The sequence below is a fragment of the Pneumocystis carinii genome (assembly GCF_001477545.1).
Source record: "Pneumocystis carinii B80 chromosome Unknown supercont1.4, whole genome shotgun sequence".
NCBI lineage: Eukaryota > Fungi > Ascomycota > Pneumocystomycetes > Pneumocystales > Pneumocystaceae > Pneumocystis > Pneumocystis carinii.
In genome coordinates, this window is record NW_017264716.1 from 144677 (window position 1) to 162369 (window position 17693).

The window sequence follows — 17693 nt, forward strand, 5'->3', positions numbered from 1 at the left end:
TTGACGTTGTCGTCTCCCCGTCCAAGTCCAACCTCATATAATAAGTAAATAATGGCTGAGCCTGCTCAGGAGCCGATCCAGCCCTCTGATAAAGATAATAACCATATAGAACCCCATGTTTGCCCTATAAATAAGAATCTGGGGATTTTGAACCCAGAAAAACCGGTTTTTTTTGAGCAAGATCTGAAAAATTTATCAAATAAGAGAGAAATCTCTTCTATTCCTAAAGCAGATGGTAAAAACGGAGAATTCTGGGTTTATCCATCAGAACGTATGTTCTTCCAAGCGATGCGGCGAAAAAACTGGGATCCTAAGGCGGATGATATGCAAATTGTAGTTCCTATTCATAATGCAGTGAATGAGAGGGTATGGAGGGAGATTATAAGTTGGGAGAAAGGATGGGGGAGTGAAAAGTCAATAATTTTATTTATAAGAGAATAATTTTATAATATTTATTTTTTTGTAGATGTGGAGGACCTAAATTGATAAAATTCGAAGGAAAGTCGTCTAAAATGAGTCCTAAAGCAAGAATGTTAAAATTGCTGGGGTAAAATTGCATAGATTTTGTATTTAAATGAAAATTTATGTATAGATATAAACCACCATTTGATCGTCATGACTGGAAAATTGATCGATGTGGTAAAGAGGTGACATATATTATAGATTTTTATTCTGGAAAAAAAGAAGGAGAATTGTTATCATTTTATCTTGATGTACGACCAAAATTAGATATGAATGGTGGTTATATGAGAATAATTCGAGGATTTCGAGAATTTTTCCAGAAAAAGAATGATTTATGAATAATAGAGCTGAATTAGTTAGCAGAATAGATTGATTGTTAGTCATTTATTAAGTTAAAATCAGCTAGTGTTTGACATTTTATTGCAGTGGAAGGTTGAAGATGCATTCCAGAAAGATAAGGACCGAATTTGGAAATGATATTTAACATACCGAATTCGAGTGTTTTTAAAAGAGCAGTAGGTTCTTCAAAAGTAAGATCTAGATTATTTTGACGATAAAATATATCAGAAAAATGACATTGTGGAAATTTAATGAAATGCTTCACATCTTCAAGAGTTACATGTAAACATTCCAAAATCAATGCAACTTCCCGTTGAACCATGCCAAACAAATCTTGATCAATAGAACGTACGACTAATTGAGATAAATCTAGAATAAATATTTAATTTTTTTTTAAAATGTAAAATAATATGATTTACCAAATATAGCTAGAATTTGCAAACGAGTATTTGGAAATAAAATTTGATGTTTTCTTTGCAAAGTTTGTCTAAATGGAGCGCCCAGCCAAGATTTATAAAATATTTTTAAATAAAATATTATAATATTTTTTAGTTGAAGTTTATAAATATTTTTATCTTTTTTTTTTGAAGCCTTATTGGAATGTGACAAAAACTCATTAACATGATTTTGATGTTTTGAATAGTCTATATTAGTTCGCTTGCGAACTTGTTTTTCCAAAAAAATATTTTGATCTTTAATTCTTAGTAAAGGTACAGAATTTTGATTCTTTAATTCAGTGTCATCGTTTATTTGATTGTAGAATTGATGTGAAAAGTCTGAATTTGCATTTGAAAATAAAGCTTAATAAGATTAAAAATAAATAAAATAATATCTTAATATTTACTTTTATTTTCTGGTAATTGATATACTCTTCGAAGAGTTACAGGGATGTCACTGATAATTCTAAGACATATTTCTACAATTTGTTGCCACATAGGAGGGTTTCGGTCAATATCATTGAAAATTTGCTCACAGCGATGAAAATCATGATGTAATATATAATAAAGTTCTTCAAATGCCATAATCTAAAATATTTAATAATTTATATGAATAGTCTTTTTCAAACCCTAGTCAATGGCTTAAATTCGGCTACTAATCCTGTCAAAAGAGTTCCATTAGGATCAGGTGATCGTTCACTTGCTAATTTTCCATAAGACATAGGACCCTATAAAACATTAAAGTAAATTAAATATAGAGATATGAAATTTTACATGAGATAAATATATTCTAAATAAAGAATGAACCGAATTCCAAAGTAAAAGCATGATAAAAGAATTAAACGTAGAAAAAAAAAGAAGCTTTACAGAAAATGGCCAATAAGGAATAGAAGATTTTGGAATTCTTTAGTTCAATTAACAATCAGTTAATAAAAAATAAATAACTTACTTATATAACAATAAGCGAAAAAATTGCAACGTAAAAGACCATATCCATCTTCTTAAAAAAAGATATACCAATGGACTAAAAAATGAAAATGTAAGGGAAACCAATGCAGAATATATTATAATTTTCACTATTTCAGATTTTACACGTACTGGGAGAATTTGCTAAAAATATTTTATTATATATATTGAAAATAATATGAAATTTCACTTACTACAAAAATAGGAAGCTCCATCTTATCCCAATCATTCAAATTATGGATAATAGAAACCACTAATGCCAATGATAATCCATGAAAAATAAAATATACTGTTTTTTCATTTAATTGAGGTGAATAGACTCTATATATGTTTAATTGCCTTCTCCCATAAATAAATAACAATTAATTACTCATAAAATACAACAATTTTATTAAATGATGCCGTGTTTTTCGTGTTCATATTTATCATAGTTATAAAAAAAGATGAAATAAGATAAATAAATGTTAATCTTAAAGCTTTAAGCGAAAATAATCTGAGATAGAATTCTGATATAAAAGATGGCTTTGTATGGTAATCAACTTCAATATATCAACATATATATATGTATATTTAACATTATTTCACCATGAAGATTAGCTTTTTTTGAAATAAAGAGTGGAAATACTGAAAACAAAAGAATTAACGCTCGAAACCCAATATATAACCATGAAAGAGGTCTAAAAATGCCTAAAACTCTTAAAAAAACTCCTAATCCTCAATAAAACTTACTAAACGTGCTGTCAATTATAATTGAAATAACATAAGATATTAAATATGTTAAAAAAACTGCCTGAACAAATCGTCTTTGAAGAATACTTGAAGCAATAGCATGATAATCAACTGGTTCTGATCGTATAGAGACCTTAGCAAAAGTATCCTTTATTGAAACCATTAAAAAAACTATGGTTAAAATATCGAGGTTTAAAATATATAAAAAAATTATAAAATTATATTGTTAATATATAGTTTAAGTGTGTTTATAGTATATTCAATATAATCATGTGTATTTTCGTTTTCTATATGTCCTTTATTTAAAAGTAGTTCAAAATCAGGTGTATAATGATCGAAAAAAAGGTGTTCAGGAATATCGTTTTGTATTTTTACACCCAAGATGATGCTTGTAAGTAATGCGTAGCATCTAGAGACAATTGTGTTTTTATATCCGCCTATATTTTATTTTTTTTAGAAAAAATAAAATATAAGAGTTACCTCCACCGAGTATTAAAAGTTTCTTTTCCCATTTTAATATATTTTGTAAGCAAAATACATAAGCTTGAGATGTTAAATTCCATTCTTTGTATGTATCTTCAAAGAGTCCTAATTATTTTAAAAAAAAATGTAAAAACCCAAGACAAATTACCATCGCATCCACATTGAATAACAATAGCATCAGGATTAAATTTTATAAAAGCAGGTTGAATAATATGTTCAAATAAAAGTGAAAAATTTTCATCTGTTAATCCTTTTTTTAAAGGAACATTTAAAGCATAATATTTTCCTTTTCCTTTTCCAATTAGATCTAATGATCCTGTACCTTAAAAACTTAGAAATAAAAGCATTAGAATCCTTTTTATTTACCAGGAAAAAAGCCTGGATCATAGCGATGCAATGATAATGTAAGAACATTTTTTGAATGCAGAAATGCTGATTCAACACCTAATATATTTATAAAATAATTAAATAAATCAAAAAAAGAACCATCTCCTGCATGTAAATCCAAATCCAGGTACATTATTCGTTTATAATATTTCCGTAGTTCCATTATAGAAAGGACAACATCATTTACATAACAAAATCCTGATCTAATATATATTAATAAATAAATAAGCTATATATATATATATATTACGCTTTACTTCTTTTTGCATGATGTCTTCCTCCATCCCAATGAATAGCAATATCAAAAACATCATTTCCTAATAATCTTGCTGATTTTTGAGATGTTCCTGCTAAAAATTCAACATATTCTGGCAATTCTGGGAAAATAGGACAATCCTATTAACTAGATCAATAATAAATAAAATATACATACAAATAAACATAATCAAGACCGAAAAGAGAAATTTCTTCTTCTAAATTACATTCAAGATCTTCATAATCCTCTTCTGATGTATCTTCTTTCTTTTTATAATCTTTTAAAAGATAAGATAGATATCTATCATCATGAATTCCACATAATGAAACAAAGTTTGCTTTTTCTGGAGTAATAATTCTTGTTCCATAAATATTAAATAACCCTTATAAATAAGCCTCACATGAATTTATCAAATAAACCATATGCCTTTATAAGACTATGAATGAAAGATGACCGATTTAGATTAGATGGTAGCTTATTACACTTTCTTCTTAATCAAAATTAAAAATAGATAAATTCCTACAAGTTGTTCATAATATTCACTATAAGCATATCCTATTCTTTTCATAATTGAAAAACCTTTTCTCTGTATTTTTATAAATTTAACAACTTTATGTAATGATTAAATTATAAATAAAATATATGAAAGAATTCTTACTATTAGAAAGAATATATAGTTTTCCTGTTGTTTTTGCTGATATAAACTTAAAGTTTATATTTAAAAACCTGAATTATAAATTTCAAATTTTAAAAAGTTTGAAAATGTAAAATATTAATAATATAACCTTTATAATTTATATGTTTTTGATATTAAAATCCTTTAAAAAATAGTATATTTATTTTAAATATTTTTATAAAGTATATGTTTTTAGAGTCGACCTTAAAAAACCAACAAGTTTAATAAATCCTTAAAATCTTAAAGATTATGTCATTCTCCCAGTCAAAGAAAGAGTCAGCAAGAGAAACAATTGATAGTAAAAATCCTGTTTTTTTTCTATATTTAATTAAAAATTAGTTTTGTATGAAATTTCAGTTATACTTAATACAGGTTTAGATAAAAATTGTCTTTCTTTATGTGTAAGTCTTTGTGAAAATGGAGTTAATCCAGAAGCATTAGCTGTAAGAATCATCTAATAATAATTATTTGTATTTAAATGTTGAAGAATGTTATAAAAGAACTCAGAAAACATAAACTGGAGTAATGTTAATGTATATATCAGAAATAAATATTAAAAGATAAAGTAATAAATTAGTTTTGTTTTTGTTATGTTGAAGTATTTGAATATTAAAAGCCTGCTTTGCGTTGTTTAGTTTTAATCTTTTTAAATGGTTGAGATAAGGATTTTTGATCAGTTAAATCAGTTTTTTCAGATGTTTCAATGGTTAATAATGAAGGTGTTGACATAAGCCTAGGAGGTGCAGAAGACATTGGTTCATATGAAAATTCCGTATTAATTGAAGTTTTGTTAAATGGTTGCCATTGGTATAGATCAGGATTTATACCTATTTTCCATTCATTAAGAAGCAAAAGGATGTCTTCAGAGATTATATCATTTTGAATTATCTCAAGGTTATCGTCAGATAAGCAATTATTTAAAGATTCTTTTTTCAATTTCATGAATGATTTTGGAGGTTTTAATCCTATAGATGATAAGCCTAATTCTATTGAAATATCTTTAAAAAGTTCATAAGTATTTTCCCTGTGATATTTGGAGGAATTGTTCTGATCTTGGGTATCTAACCAGTGTTTTATTAATGTATCATAGATATTTTTGAAATTCCAATTATCTGATTCAAGATTAAAGTCAATAATTTTTAGTAATTTTTGAGATTTTGGAATAAGGGAATATATTTCCCATCCATTTTCAATATAATCTTGGAAAATTTTTCTTAAATCTGAGAAAATTTCATCAAAATTAGTTTCTTTGGATGGTGCATAAATATCTCTTCTAAATATATTTAATTGAGTAAATATTTTAAAAATGTTGCTTACAGTATAAGTATTTCATAATTCTCCGATGCTTCACCTTCCTTATTTTGGCTTTCTAAAAGGAACTTTCTAAAAACGAAGTTGTTTGTCTGTGTTATTTGATTATATAAATTAGAAAAATCTACAAGCCTAAAGTCCCTTTCAAGAATTGGATCTTCTATTCTTTTATTTTCTTCTGTACTTTCATTTTCTGAAGAATTGTCTACATATTTATGGCTTTTCTTAACAGAATGTAAAGATTTATGATTGCAAAAAGTATAATTGATATCATCATCTGCATAATAATATATTTGCGACGTTATTCCTTTTTTTGACACTAATGAATAAAGTTTTAAGAAAGATTGGTCATCCAAATCATTTTTTCTAAACTTATTGTCATGTTTGTTCAAAGGATAAATAATAGACGTCATAGATGTGCTTTGGGAATTGGGTAATTCATAAGGAAGAGTTGATGAAGATGCGAGACTTCCTCTTAACTCAAATTGATAGCAAGATTTAATTGGATTGATGTTAGAATATAAAATTAAATTAAAATCTATTTTTAAGTTAAAAGATTGATTTAAAACAATAAGGGATTTACTCCCTATAGAATCTTCTATAATCAATTTTAATGATGGATCATAGCTACGGTAATGCTTCCATGATAAGAGAGGTTTCCCAGGTTGACGTTCATCTAACCAATATATTTCAGATGTAGAAAGAACAAAAAAGTCATTAGAATTTTGTGAACTTTTGCAGAAATCAAGAATATTATGAGAGTCTTGTAAAGAATATAATGAATTTTCATTTGAAGGTGTCTAAAATATTGAGAAATATCTTTAAAAAAATAACTTACTCTGAGATCAAACAATTTAACCTCATAACGTCCTGTTACAATTATAGATCTTGGAGAAGATGCCCAGTCTATTTTCCACCAGCCATCTGTTTCTTTAATATTTGTCAAAATATTTGAAGATGATTGCTCAATTGTTCTATATCGTCCTTCAATATCCCAATGGCTCCATTGGCCTTTTCTATTAATTACCACTAGCTCTCTTTTATTAAAAAAGTCGAAAATAACATCTGAATGCTCGCAATTCCCAGTATCATTATTTTCTATTATTACCAAAGGAATTGAATTGATATCTGTATTTTTAATAGATGTTTGTTCTGAATGATTATGAATTAATTCAAATAAAGTGCTTGATGTATGGTTTCTAATCAATATGTGTTCTTAAACATTAATTTAAAGATATACCAATAGGAAATCTTCTTACTACTATTATTTGTAGAATTGCCTGAAATTTGCCTAATAGGTGTCTGTGATATAAACACTGACTCAATTATTTCTGATATTTTTGGAACTTTTAAGCTTTTTTCAACATTATCTTCACAATAAATTGTTGTATTGTAATTTTTTATAGTTGCCAGTGCTATAATATATTAATAAATTCCAATAATATGGAATATAAATAAACAAAGATTCATAGAATTGATTCCTGACACAAATCCAAACATTTTAGATGATATATTTCTACTTTCTGGGTCCCAAATTTGACATTCTGTAAGACATTTTCCACGAAGTGGATCATGAAGGATATATGTTGATGTAATAATATTGGATTCTCTAATCCATGGTTTTAAAATATCCTGAGGAACCCATATATCTGGATAATTTGTTCTTAGATACTTTTCCTTCATATTTTAGTTTTAAATTATGTTTTAATATAGAATTATCCACTTGCATAGTTCTAGATGGTTGCATTAAAGATTCTTCTGAAAAAAACATAGATCCATCATATTCTATGATATTTTCACCAAGTGCTTTCAAACGATGACCTTTTCCCTTGTTAAATATCAAAGTATTGTGCTTTTTAAGATCAAAAAACCCATTTTATTTTTAACAAAGCTCCATTTTGATTCTTTATTCTTAGATGAATATAGAGCTGCACCAATGCTTCCATATGAAAGAGAAACATGTGTTTCTGATGCACTTAATGGCCAATTAGACATATAATATTGTTATAAAAAAGTTAAATATTTTTAAGTTGTTTTAATATGAAATAAGCCTTTTTAATGAAGTTTTATAAGAATCAGAATGTTATTAACAATATCTGAAAGAATATAAAATTAAAAAATAATATATTTAATAAAGACTAAAAGATATATAAATTTTGATAAAATAAATATATTAAAAATGAATAAAGTTATATGACATAAACATCTTAAAATAACACTAAATGCATAAGAAATGAAGAATATTATGATATAAAACGTAAACCATAATTGAATGAAGGGTATAAATTTAAGATTTATTAAAAGAGAATACGCCTGTCCTAAGTCCTAAAAGAGTACGAACATCCAAGACATATCTTAAACCATATAGAAAAGGGATCAAATGCAGTAAATTTTTATCAGAAGGATCACTTATCCAGCCTTCGATAGGAATAGCGTTATCTAATTAAAGTTAGAAATAAAAAAAAAGAAGAAGAATAAACCTTCATGCATAGAATAACTTACAGGAGAATTATCGATAATGATTACTTTGGAAAGGTCAGGTTGTACAATTGATAAGTCCTTGATATATGAGCCGTTACGAAATGTGCAATGCTGACGATAAAATCGAGCTTTAAAGAATTTGCAGTCCTTTTCCAGCCAATCAATAACCGGATCTGCATATTCTTGTACAGATGCTGTAAAAATAACGACATTATACCATTTACTAACCTATAATAATAATAAGTAAGATATAATAAAAAGGGTAAATTTACCTTTTTTAGAAAATTATCACAATGTGGACGTTTATGCACATAATATAAAATAGCATATTTCCCCAACATTACTTCTACCATATGTCCTGAAGAAATTCTTCCACCTTTCACTAAAGAATGGATCAATGTTTCGTCAAGATCTAGAATAAGAGTTTTTGGTATTAATGTTTTTGGAAATAAAGGACGTGGTATAGATGCATTTAAAAGTTCCGATAAATGAGGCATATCTATAATCATTGATGATGATGGGGATCTGAGATTATCTTTCCCAATAACACCTTTGTTATAAAGCATAAAACGAATTGAGCTAAAAGATAAATCCCGATTATGTAAAATTATTGAATCATCTGCTTCAGATGCAGATAATTGTGTCGATAATTGTGTATTAGATATTTCACGTGGTGATTTAAACTCTGAAGATTCTGGTAAACGTTAGATTTTTTAAAAATATCCAATAACATAATAATATAACAATAAAAACTTACCTTTATATGGAAACCTTGATATATAAGATGGTTTAATCAGTTTTTTCCCATTTGAAATCCAAAAATATGGCAATAAAAAAAAATAAACCATAATATTTAACCAAGATCGTGACGATGAATCATCTTCCTTTTTAATAGATTCCTTGCTCATGAAATATATATATATATATACCCCCTTTAGCTTAGTCCACAGATAAAAAATAACTGAGCCCATATAAACAATAAAACATGTCAAAATTTCCCAAAAATACACCTTTTTCTCCGGCGATTTCGATTCTTTTTTTAACCCTTTATCAAACACCCCGTTTTCTTTAGTTCCACGACCTGTATATAGGGAAATACTCTCAAAATCTGATACTACCGGCTTCAGATCAATCGCTGTTCCAAAACGAAATTTATTAAGAAAAATAAGGAAAATACGAAATGATTTCATCCGCTTATCATAATAACAAATTATGATATATTTATATCCTCTGTTCTTAGTAAAATAAATTAAATTTAGTCTTTTTCATGTTTTATTTCTTTTGATTTATTATATCTTTATATAAATATGATCTCTAAATTTTATTAACTTATTAAAATACTATATTTTACTGGATATCTTACCTTAAAGACCCTTATTAATCATATCCAAAATTTAAAGACAACTTTTTGATGATAATTTAAATATTTTTAAAGGTCTTAACGAGATAAGTTTTTATGAGAAAAAGGTATTTACGCATATTTATAAAAGTTAGGGTTGAGATCTATCAGACTGTATACCCATAATGTTTAAATAATATGAAGAGATCATTTCTAGAGATGCATTAGTTTAGTATTGTTTTAATAAAGAAAATATTTTTTGTAAATAGTATGAATGTGTATTTTTGTAAAATTTAGTTGAATAGTTTTGAAGAGATAGATTATAAGTAAATAAGAAGTATTTATGTGTGAGTATATGAAATATTGAATAATTTTGAGAGATATTTTTCAGCTTGTAAAAAAATATTTTCAACAGTAGTATGAATAAGATTTTCCTTATGTAGATTTTTTTTTAAGACGAGTATTATGTGCATTTGATTAAGATTTAAATAGCAAACCCAGAAATTTTTAGATGTTTTTAGAATATAATCTTTTATTTTATCACCATTTTTTGAGTTTTTTATTTTATCAAAGATTGATAATGCGTAAAAATGTATATGTAATATATCATCAGTCGAAAGACATTTTTCTAGTTGTAAATCATCTGTTTCGTTATTTTTTTTTGAATATGGTATATTAGTATACAATTCTTGTGTATTAGGATCAAATATTATATGCCAGAAAAAAGAATTAAAATTCTGAAAAGACTCTGTAAAATATGTTTCAATATCTACTGTAATTTTTTCTAAACAGCATTGAAGATTTGTGTAGAATATCTTATTTTTAAAAAATATTTTTTCTGAATTCTCTGTATTAATATTTTGACTTTTAAGAAGAATCAGGTAAACGAAAGGATATGAATAATATACAGAAACATGTATATATCGAGGATTAGATTCACAATTTAGATCCAATTCTTTAAGATCGATGTCATTAGCTGATTTAGGACTATTTGATACTGAATTTATATCCTGATCTATTTGAATATCACCAATATAAAGTTTTTTCTCAGAAAGTATAGAATCAGAATTATGGTTTTCTAGAAAACCATAAATAAAATCTCCTAAACTTTTATCATATTTAAAAAATATATTATTATCTTCAGAACAATAATTATATAAACATGGTTGTTTTTTTGAAGCAGAATGTAGATTATTTCGAAGGAAAACAGATGAAATATAACTACTTATGTTAGCTGATATTGATGGAATAGTAAAAAGTTTAAAGACCTCCATAAAGATATTGATGAATTAGAAGTATTGTTCAAAAAATCAACACGGGAATCTGATGCTGATAAAGTGGTTTTCTCCTAGTTTCTTTAATACCAAGAATTAATAAACAATTATACAAACTTTTTCGTCTTGATCGCTTTCATAATTATCTTGATTATTCTTTTTTTCTATATCAACTTTATTAATAAGTTCTTTAATTTGATGTTGAACCCATTTATGCAAGATTTTTATAGTATTCTTTGGTATAGTGTTATCACCTGAGTAGAGACATCCTTCATTATGTTTATGATAATCAAAAATAGGTGAAACTGATGTTATAATTAAATCAATAATACGTTCATTGTTTGCTTTTAAATCATTTATATTTTTATTTATTTTTTCCTTTAATTTTAAGTCTGGTGTAATAAAACCCATATTAATTGCTATATTATTTTATCAATAAAATTATTCTAGATTAATATAAAATTACCATTATATAAAATTGATGGATCATTAACTGTAACATCCAAATTTCCAATCCATTTTTGCCACCATTCATTCAATTGACTTTCTAAAACCTTACGACCATCTTTTTGTAATGTACAATCTAATAATCCATATACTAGTCGATATTGCTCATATGCTTGGTATAAATAATTAAATAATACTGTGAAAGGAGGAAAGAATATATGGTTTTTCCTTAAAAATTTAGAAAAAAATGACTTGAACTGTTAAAAAATCTTAAATACAGCAGTTAACCTACTGCCGCAATATACCATCTATTTTCCACTTCTATAACAATAATAACATGGTTTTTTGACTCTATATATTCATTAGAAACCTTTTTTCTAAAATTTCTATATATATATTAATTATAAAAAATAAGTTAAAATAAAAATTACAAAGAAAATTCCATTATTCCTTGAATTAACCCAATATTGTGCTGCTGATCATTTAATGAAATGCATGTTTCTGATATAAAAAATAAAATTTGATTATGAAGAGATCCTTCTGTTATGCCAAGTGAAGGATTAAAAATACATAAATATGAAAGAGGACATTTTTCTGATGAAACAAAATTAATATTTGTCATCTTAAAACTTACCTTATTTTATATTAAAAAATTTAATAGTTATATGATTTATTAGTTATATATACGTTGAAATATATAAATTTTAATGGTTTCCAATAAAGATAATTATAATAATGTTATTGAAGATCCATTCATTTAATAGTTTAACTTGATTAATTTTTTAATAATATATGTTGTTTTGTACTTTTTCAAAAATTTTAAAAACATATCAAAGATATTATACAGGATTAACATATCCTAGAGGAGAGCCTCTTCGTATTTTGTTTTTTGGTAATGATAGTTTTAGTACTTTTTCACTTTTATCACTTAATTCATTATTCCAATCAAATAAAAGAATATTAGAAAAATTGGAGGTTGTGACATTGTCTGATATGAAAATAGGAAGAGGACATAAGATTCTATATAGAAGTAATCTATTCTATTGTTTTTATATTTTAAAAAAACTAATTATGATTAGCACCTGTAAAATTATTAGCTTTAGAGCATAATCTTAAAATTCATGAAATAGAAAATGGAAATATGGAAAAAATTAATGTATAATATATATAGTTTAGAAATTGGAGTGAGTATATTTCTAATTTTTAATAGAATATTTTTTATAGTGATGGAAAAATATTTAATCTTGCTGTTACAGCTTCGTTTGGACATTTGATACCTTCATCATTTTTAAAAAATATAAAATTTGGGGGAATAAATGTACATCCATCATTACTTCCAAGGTTATAATCATATTTATTTATTTATTTGGTGGAATTGATTATTTCAAGATATAAAGGACCTGCACCATTACATCATACATTATTAAATAGAGATAAATATACAGGAGTAACCATTCAAACATTATCTCTAGATAAATTTGATGAAGGTAGAATTATAAGCATATCAGAATTATATAAAATTGAAAAACATGAAACTCTTGAAAGTTTATCTCAAAAACTTTCAAAAATAGGTGCTAATTTATTAATACAAGTGCTTTTAAAGCAAGAATATTTAAATATTAATATGAATATACAAAATCTTTATGAAGCATCTTATGCAAAAAAAATGAGTAAAGAAAATCAAGTAATTAAATGGAATATGTGGGATTCAGATGAAATTGAATTAAGAAGTCGTATATTTGGAAAATTAAAATGTAAATTTAAATCATCAAATAAAACAGTAATTTTAAGTAATATTCAAATAATTAATGATACAGAAGAAAGAATTTATGATTGTCCTGGTTTATGTACATATTCTAAAGATGGATTATTTGTTAGATGTCTCGATGGACGTAGTCTTAAAATTGGTAAGATTAAAATTGAAGGGAAAGATTGGATAGATGGTAAAGAATGGTCAAGAACATGTTTAAAGGGGAAAATTGATTATTTTGTATAATAAAAAATATAATTAAGAATTTACGAAATAATAGAATAAATGTATTTGCATGTATTTTAATTATTTTATATTTTATTATATTAAAAAAATACTAATTCCATGCAAATCTTTTATTTTGGAACTAATCTAGAAATAATATATTTATTTCCAAAAAATATTTTTTAATTAAAAATATATCATATATAATCATTTGATTTTTTATATTATAATTTTAAATATTATAAAAATAGTATTAAATAAGTTAATATTTAAAAATACTTAATAATTAGATCCAATGTCAAAAATTTATAGATTTAATAATAAAGATATTCATGATTAATGAAAAAAAATAAAGTATATTAATCAAACGGTCTTTTTCAAAATCAAATAGAATAATTTGAAAAGTAAACTCTTTAAATGATTTTTATGAAATATTCTAAAAATACCGCATTTCAAAATATAAATATTTATATTTCAAATGATATTAATATTCAATAAAAATAAAAGCTATTTTAATGCAAATTTTATACCATTTAAATCTATGATTGACGAAAATTAACATCCCCATTCCGTGTTATATAACGCACCCAAGGTAATGCTGTATATTGAAGTTTTGGTTCAACGACCTAAAAAAAAATTATTGAAGAACTTATAAAAAAGAATAATATCTACTTTTAAATATCTTACTTGAATTCCAGAAACAGTAAAATATGGGATTTCAAACTTAACAGTTATAGGTTTTTTTTTAGTATTTATTTCAACTATTAGAGAATTAATAAAATAATTTTACTTTAAGTAGATACCTCTTTTAACACTAGGCAATCCAAGCTCGGCTCTCATTAAATATTCTTGACCCCCAGAAAGCTGTTTAATTTTCCATATAATAGCTGATTTCTCAGGAGCATAAACCACATTTCCAATAGAAGTACAAAAACGAGGGGAATCAGCATCATCTGGAACAGGAATAATGATTTCAACATTATTTGACGATGACTTTCGTTTAAATTGCGATTTAACCTATAGATTTAAAATATTAGAAAATTAAAAATCATAAATCTTATAAACCTTAATTGCGATTTCTATTCTAGATCCAGAATGATTTTCAAACATAGATTCTACCCATATAAGGGGTTTTATCTAGATCAGTGTTAAAAATTATATTTAATTTATAATATCTAACCTGAGTATTCATACGATAATTCATTAACTCAAATTCTCCATCAGGAGGAATAAATGAAATTATTCGATCATTATTAAATTTAGACAACTGTACGCATTGATGAAATTTTATATCTTCTATTTCAACGGCTTTGCCTCTTAATATTCGACCTGTATTTTCAAACATAACTTTATCATTTAAACCCAAACGAAGTTCTGGCATCCCAGATAGATAACATTTCATTTTTATTGCACCAACGATTTCATTCCTTACAATATTTCCATTTGGATTTATCTTTTAGTAATTAATTCAAATAATAATAAAAAAAAGCTTTTTATTACCAATAAATTCAAAGATTCAACTACATCTAAAAAAATCTCGTTTTTTCTATATTTAATTCCCTGAGAACGCCACGAAATAGGATTAGTAATAGCAACAGGTGGCAAAGTTATAACTTCTAATTTATGACTTTCTTGTGTAATATATCTAATATTTTTAAACTTTTCTTCTTATAAATTAATACATACTCTTTCAAAATTTTTGTTTCTGTTATCTGAGGATAACCAAAATCCATCATTTCATCCAAAAGTTCATATATTATAACAAAATTATCACGTATAGATTCTTCTTCAAGAACTTTAAAATATTCCGTAAAAACCTAAATCATTACTTATATAATTCCTGTAAAAAACCTTCATAATACTTCTATCACTTTATGAAGAAAAAGTAATAATTCTGCTGCATTCGAGTTTTTTCTCGTCAACATAAGTATATATAAATTATTATGTCGGACATATAAATGCTAATATCTTAAGATTCCCTCTATATACCATACATTTTTAATTTACATGAACTCCATCATATGTAAAACACGGACTCCCTAGAACTCCATTGTCTGATTCCGATATTAACGAAACAAATCTCTCCACATAATTTAATGGAATATCTCCTCTATAATCACGGAATATTAATATCTTTCCCTTCAAATCCAAAAAATATATAGATGATGCCATCTTCCTATATCTTTCTATACATAAATATACCTTATTTTCATCAGTTTTCTACCAAAAAAAAAACTTTATATATACTATTCCTCTCAAACAATACAATAAAACCCTTAAAAATACTTATTTCTTATTATTAACCCTTATTTTTTCAAATTCAAATTTTACATCTTTTCTTGAGGTTCCATCGTACCACCTTAGACTGACGTACGAGCTTATATAAGAACCTCACAAAAAAAATTGTATATATTTCTGCAGAATTGATGGACAATAAAGCAGAAAATAAGGATATTATTGACCCGTATGACTCGGATGGACCTCCTCCTCTTCCTGATGAGCCTATTCCTGACAGTATTCCGGTTTTAAATATGTTAAAAGGTGATAGCAATAGATCAGAGCTATTAGAGAGCCAGAATGGAGGGAAATCAGGGTTAAATAAGTGTTCAGAAGGAGAAACATCATTAATGAAGAGTGACGAGGGTTCTTTTCGGGTTGAAGATGACTGGAAAGCCGTTTTTGACCCCAAAACTCGGTCATATTATTTTTGGAATTCAAAGACCAATGAAACAACGTGGAAGAATCCACGAGTACCGGAAGATAGATCGAATGATCCGGAGGAATTGGAGAAACGTCTTCGTGAGATTGAGACGGAGCGTTCTCAACAATATAAAGAATATGTATTTACGGCACGATTTAACCGTATGACAGGAAAGTGGCAAAATGATCCGAATAAAATACCAGAAAACTTTACAGAAGAAGCAAGGGCATTGAGACAACAATCATTTTATTTTGATGTTGAAGGAACAGCGGCGGCACATGATGGACGTAGTTTTCTTAAAGAAAGACAGCAAAAAAGACTTAGTAAAAAAGAAATAGCACTTTATAAAAAGCAATATAAAAAGAAAAAAGAGCAAAGAAAAAGGGAGTGGCTTCTTGAGGATTAATATAGCAATATATTTATTTTCAAGGTATTATCAAAAGACAAGAATATTTTAGAAGATCTTTTGAAAAACATATTTTGAAATTGAAAGGGTATTAAATGATACTAAAATATATAATATTTTAGTATCATTTAATAATTTTATTTTTTATTTCACATTAGACGTTTACTTTACGACTTATTAAACATATAGCAATGAACACATTTAAATACATGGAAACAAACATTAATTTTCTTCATTTGAAGCTATTACAGAACTCATATGTTTTTTTGAGATCTTTAAAATAATTATTTTTAAAATTAACTACCGAGCAGACTTCAAATGTTTTTTAAGACAAAAAAGTTGTTAAAAGTATGATCCAGATGGATGAAATTAATACAGAGTCTTTAGGATTTAATGAAAAGCTATATAAAAATAAAGAAGATGTTTTTGAGGAATTTTTTATAGCATCACGTTTTGGAGATTTGGAAACTATTAAGACACTTGAATTATCTCCAATTGATCTATTTCATAAAAATAATGAGGGTAATACAGCTTTACATATGGCCTCAGCAAATGGACATATGGGTATGAAATGTATTTCTTTTAAAAAAGTATAATTTAAAAGTATAGAAGTTGTACAATTTTTACTTTCTCAATATTCTAAGATAAATAATGGATCAGACTATCTTTCGATTAAAAATCAGTCTGGAAATACTCCTTTACATTGGGCAGCAATGAACGGACATGATAAAATAGTTTGTGAACTTGTAAAAGCTGGAGCAAATTTATATGCTCAAAATAACGCACAAAAAACACCGCTATGGGAGGCAGAATTTCATGGTCATACAAAGGTAGTTACATGGCTTCTTGAACATACAGATCTTGTACCAAAAGATGATAATGATACTGAAGAAGAATATTAAAAAAAAATAATGAAAAACGTTTAATAATGTATTAATCAATTGGAAGTCAATAAAAACATAAATTTTATTTCAAAAAGTTGTTTAAAGACCTAAGATTTTCCGGACATTTTGACGGACAATTC

At 26.0% G+C, this 17693-nt stretch overlaps 11 protein-coding genes across 11 annotated transcripts; 5 read left to right on the forward strand and 6 right to left on the reverse strand.

The window, feature by feature from the left end:
- The first annotated feature begins 13 nt into the window (after nucleotides 1-13).
- Nucleotides 14-1256, forward strand: T552_00922 (hypothetical protein). Its single transcript, XM_018369517.1, has 3 exons — nucleotides 14-413; nucleotides 467-547; nucleotides 593-1256. The coding sequence occupies exons 1-3, from the start codon at nucleotides 52-54 to the stop codon at nucleotides 798-800; spliced, it is 651 nt and encodes a 216-aa protein (XP_018226702.1). The 5' UTR covers nucleotides 14-51; the 3' UTR covers nucleotides 801-1256.
- Nucleotides 376-3142, reverse strand: T552_00923 (hypothetical protein). The gene is made up of 10 exons (XM_018369518.1): nucleotides 2934-3142; nucleotides 2790-2891; nucleotides 2575-2743; nucleotides 2399-2525; nucleotides 2188-2348; nucleotides 2013-2142; nucleotides 1868-1966; nucleotides 1646-1826; nucleotides 1221-1601; nucleotides 376-1170 (listed from the first exon to the last, which is right to left on the reverse strand). The coding sequence occupies exons 1-10, from the start codon at nucleotides 3094-3096 to the stop codon at nucleotides 839-841; spliced, it is 1845 nt and encodes a 614-aa protein (XP_018226703.1). The 5' UTR covers nucleotides 3097-3142; the 3' UTR covers nucleotides 376-838.
- A 1-nt stretch (nucleotide 3143) lies between these two features.
- On the reverse strand, nucleotides 3144-4627 carry T552_00924 (hypothetical protein; the record flags this gene model as incomplete). The annotated part of the gene is made up of 9 exons (XM_018369519.1): nucleotides 3144-3370; nucleotides 3414-3521; nucleotides 3565-3738; nucleotides 3783-3860; nucleotides 3903-4006; nucleotides 4054-4199; nucleotides 4245-4416; nucleotides 4460-4542; nucleotides 4583-4627. 9 exons carry the CDS (start codon nucleotides 4625-4627, stop codon nucleotides 3144-3146), a joined length of 1137 nt encoding a protein of 378 aa, XP_018226704.1.
- Nucleotides 4628-4938: 311 nt separating this feature from the next.
- Nucleotides 4939-5280, forward strand: T552_00925 (mitotic-spindle organizing protein 1). The gene is made up of 3 exons (XM_018369520.1): nucleotides 4939-5033; nucleotides 5075-5178; nucleotides 5223-5280. The coding sequence occupies exons 1-3, from the start codon at nucleotides 4985-4987 to the stop codon at nucleotides 5259-5261; spliced, it is 192 nt and encodes a 63-aa protein (XP_018226705.1). The 5' UTR covers nucleotides 4939-4984; the 3' UTR covers nucleotides 5262-5280.
- Nucleotides 5281-5300: 20 nt separating this feature from the next.
- Nucleotides 5301-8082, reverse strand: T552_00926 (hypothetical protein). Its single transcript, XM_018369521.1, has 8 exons — nucleotides 7918-8082; nucleotides 7770-7867; nucleotides 7507-7723; nucleotides 7306-7461; nucleotides 6885-7261; nucleotides 6630-6846; nucleotides 6053-6584; nucleotides 5301-6008 (listed from the first exon to the last, which is right to left on the reverse strand). The coding sequence occupies exons 1-8, from the start codon at nucleotides 8039-8041 to the stop codon at nucleotides 5345-5347; spliced, it is 2385 nt and encodes a 794-aa protein (XP_018226706.1). The 5' UTR covers nucleotides 8042-8082; the 3' UTR covers nucleotides 5301-5344.
- Nucleotides 8083-8288: 206 nt separating this feature from the next.
- On the reverse strand, nucleotides 8289-9763 carry T552_00927 (hypothetical protein). Its single transcript, XM_018369522.1, has 4 exons — nucleotides 9285-9763; nucleotides 8800-9221; nucleotides 8527-8755; nucleotides 8289-8485 (listed from the first exon to the last, which is right to left on the reverse strand). Exons 1-4 carry the CDS (start codon nucleotides 9715-9717, stop codon nucleotides 8334-8336), a joined length of 1236 nt encoding a protein of 411 aa, XP_018226707.1. The 5' UTR covers nucleotides 9718-9763; the 3' UTR covers nucleotides 8289-8333.
- Nucleotides 9764-10163: 400 nt separating this feature from the next.
- On the reverse strand, nucleotides 10164-12252 carry T552_00928 (hypothetical protein). Its single transcript, XM_018369523.1, has 6 exons — nucleotides 12019-12252; nucleotides 11880-11973; nucleotides 11607-11838; nucleotides 11258-11559; nucleotides 11135-11214; nucleotides 10164-11087 (listed from the first exon to the last, which is right to left on the reverse strand). Exons 1-6 carry the CDS (start codon nucleotides 12207-12209, stop codon nucleotides 10208-10210), a joined length of 1779 nt encoding a protein of 592 aa, XP_018226708.1. The 5' UTR covers nucleotides 12210-12252; the 3' UTR covers nucleotides 10164-10207.
- Nucleotides 12253-12333: 81 nt separating this feature from the next.
- Nucleotides 12334-13628, forward strand: T552_00929 (methionyl-tRNA formyltransferase). Its single transcript, XM_018369524.1, has 4 exons — nucleotides 12334-12617; nucleotides 12667-12743; nucleotides 12798-12928; nucleotides 12977-13628. Exons 1-4 carry the CDS (start codon nucleotides 12380-12382, stop codon nucleotides 13581-13583), a joined length of 1053 nt encoding a protein of 350 aa, XP_018226709.1. The 5' UTR covers nucleotides 12334-12379; the 3' UTR covers nucleotides 13584-13628.
- A 432-nt stretch (nucleotides 13629-14060) lies between these two features.
- On the reverse strand, nucleotides 14061-15825 carry T552_00930 (hypothetical protein). Its single transcript, XM_018369525.1, has 10 exons — nucleotides 15810-15825; nucleotides 15570-15764; nucleotides 15425-15523; nucleotides 15249-15379; nucleotides 15063-15207; nucleotides 14743-15015; nucleotides 14628-14699; nucleotides 14366-14579; nucleotides 14235-14323; nucleotides 14061-14188 (listed from the first exon to the last, which is right to left on the reverse strand). The coding sequence occupies exons 2-10, from the start codon at nucleotides 15732-15734 to the stop codon at nucleotides 14102-14104; spliced, it is 1275 nt and encodes a 424-aa protein (XP_018226710.1). The 5' UTR covers nucleotides 15735-15764; nucleotides 15810-15825; the 3' UTR covers nucleotides 14061-14101.
- Nucleotides 15826-15942: 117 nt separating this feature from the next.
- T552_00931 (hypothetical protein) lies at nucleotides 15943-16712 on the forward strand. The gene has a single exon (XM_018369526.1). The coding sequence runs from the start codon at nucleotides 15989-15991 to the stop codon at nucleotides 16667-16669; it is 681 nt and encodes a 226-aa protein (XP_018226711.1). The 5' UTR covers nucleotides 15943-15988; the 3' UTR covers nucleotides 16670-16712.
- A 264-nt stretch (nucleotides 16713-16976) lies between these two features.
- On the forward strand, nucleotides 16977-17617 carry T552_00932 (hypothetical protein). The gene is made up of 2 exons (XM_018369527.1): nucleotides 16977-17233; nucleotides 17279-17617. The coding sequence occupies exons 1-2, from the start codon at nucleotides 17020-17022 to the stop codon at nucleotides 17569-17571; spliced, it is 507 nt and encodes a 168-aa protein (XP_018226712.1). The 5' UTR covers nucleotides 16977-17019; the 3' UTR covers nucleotides 17572-17617.
- Nucleotides 17618-17693: the final 76 nt, after the last annotated feature.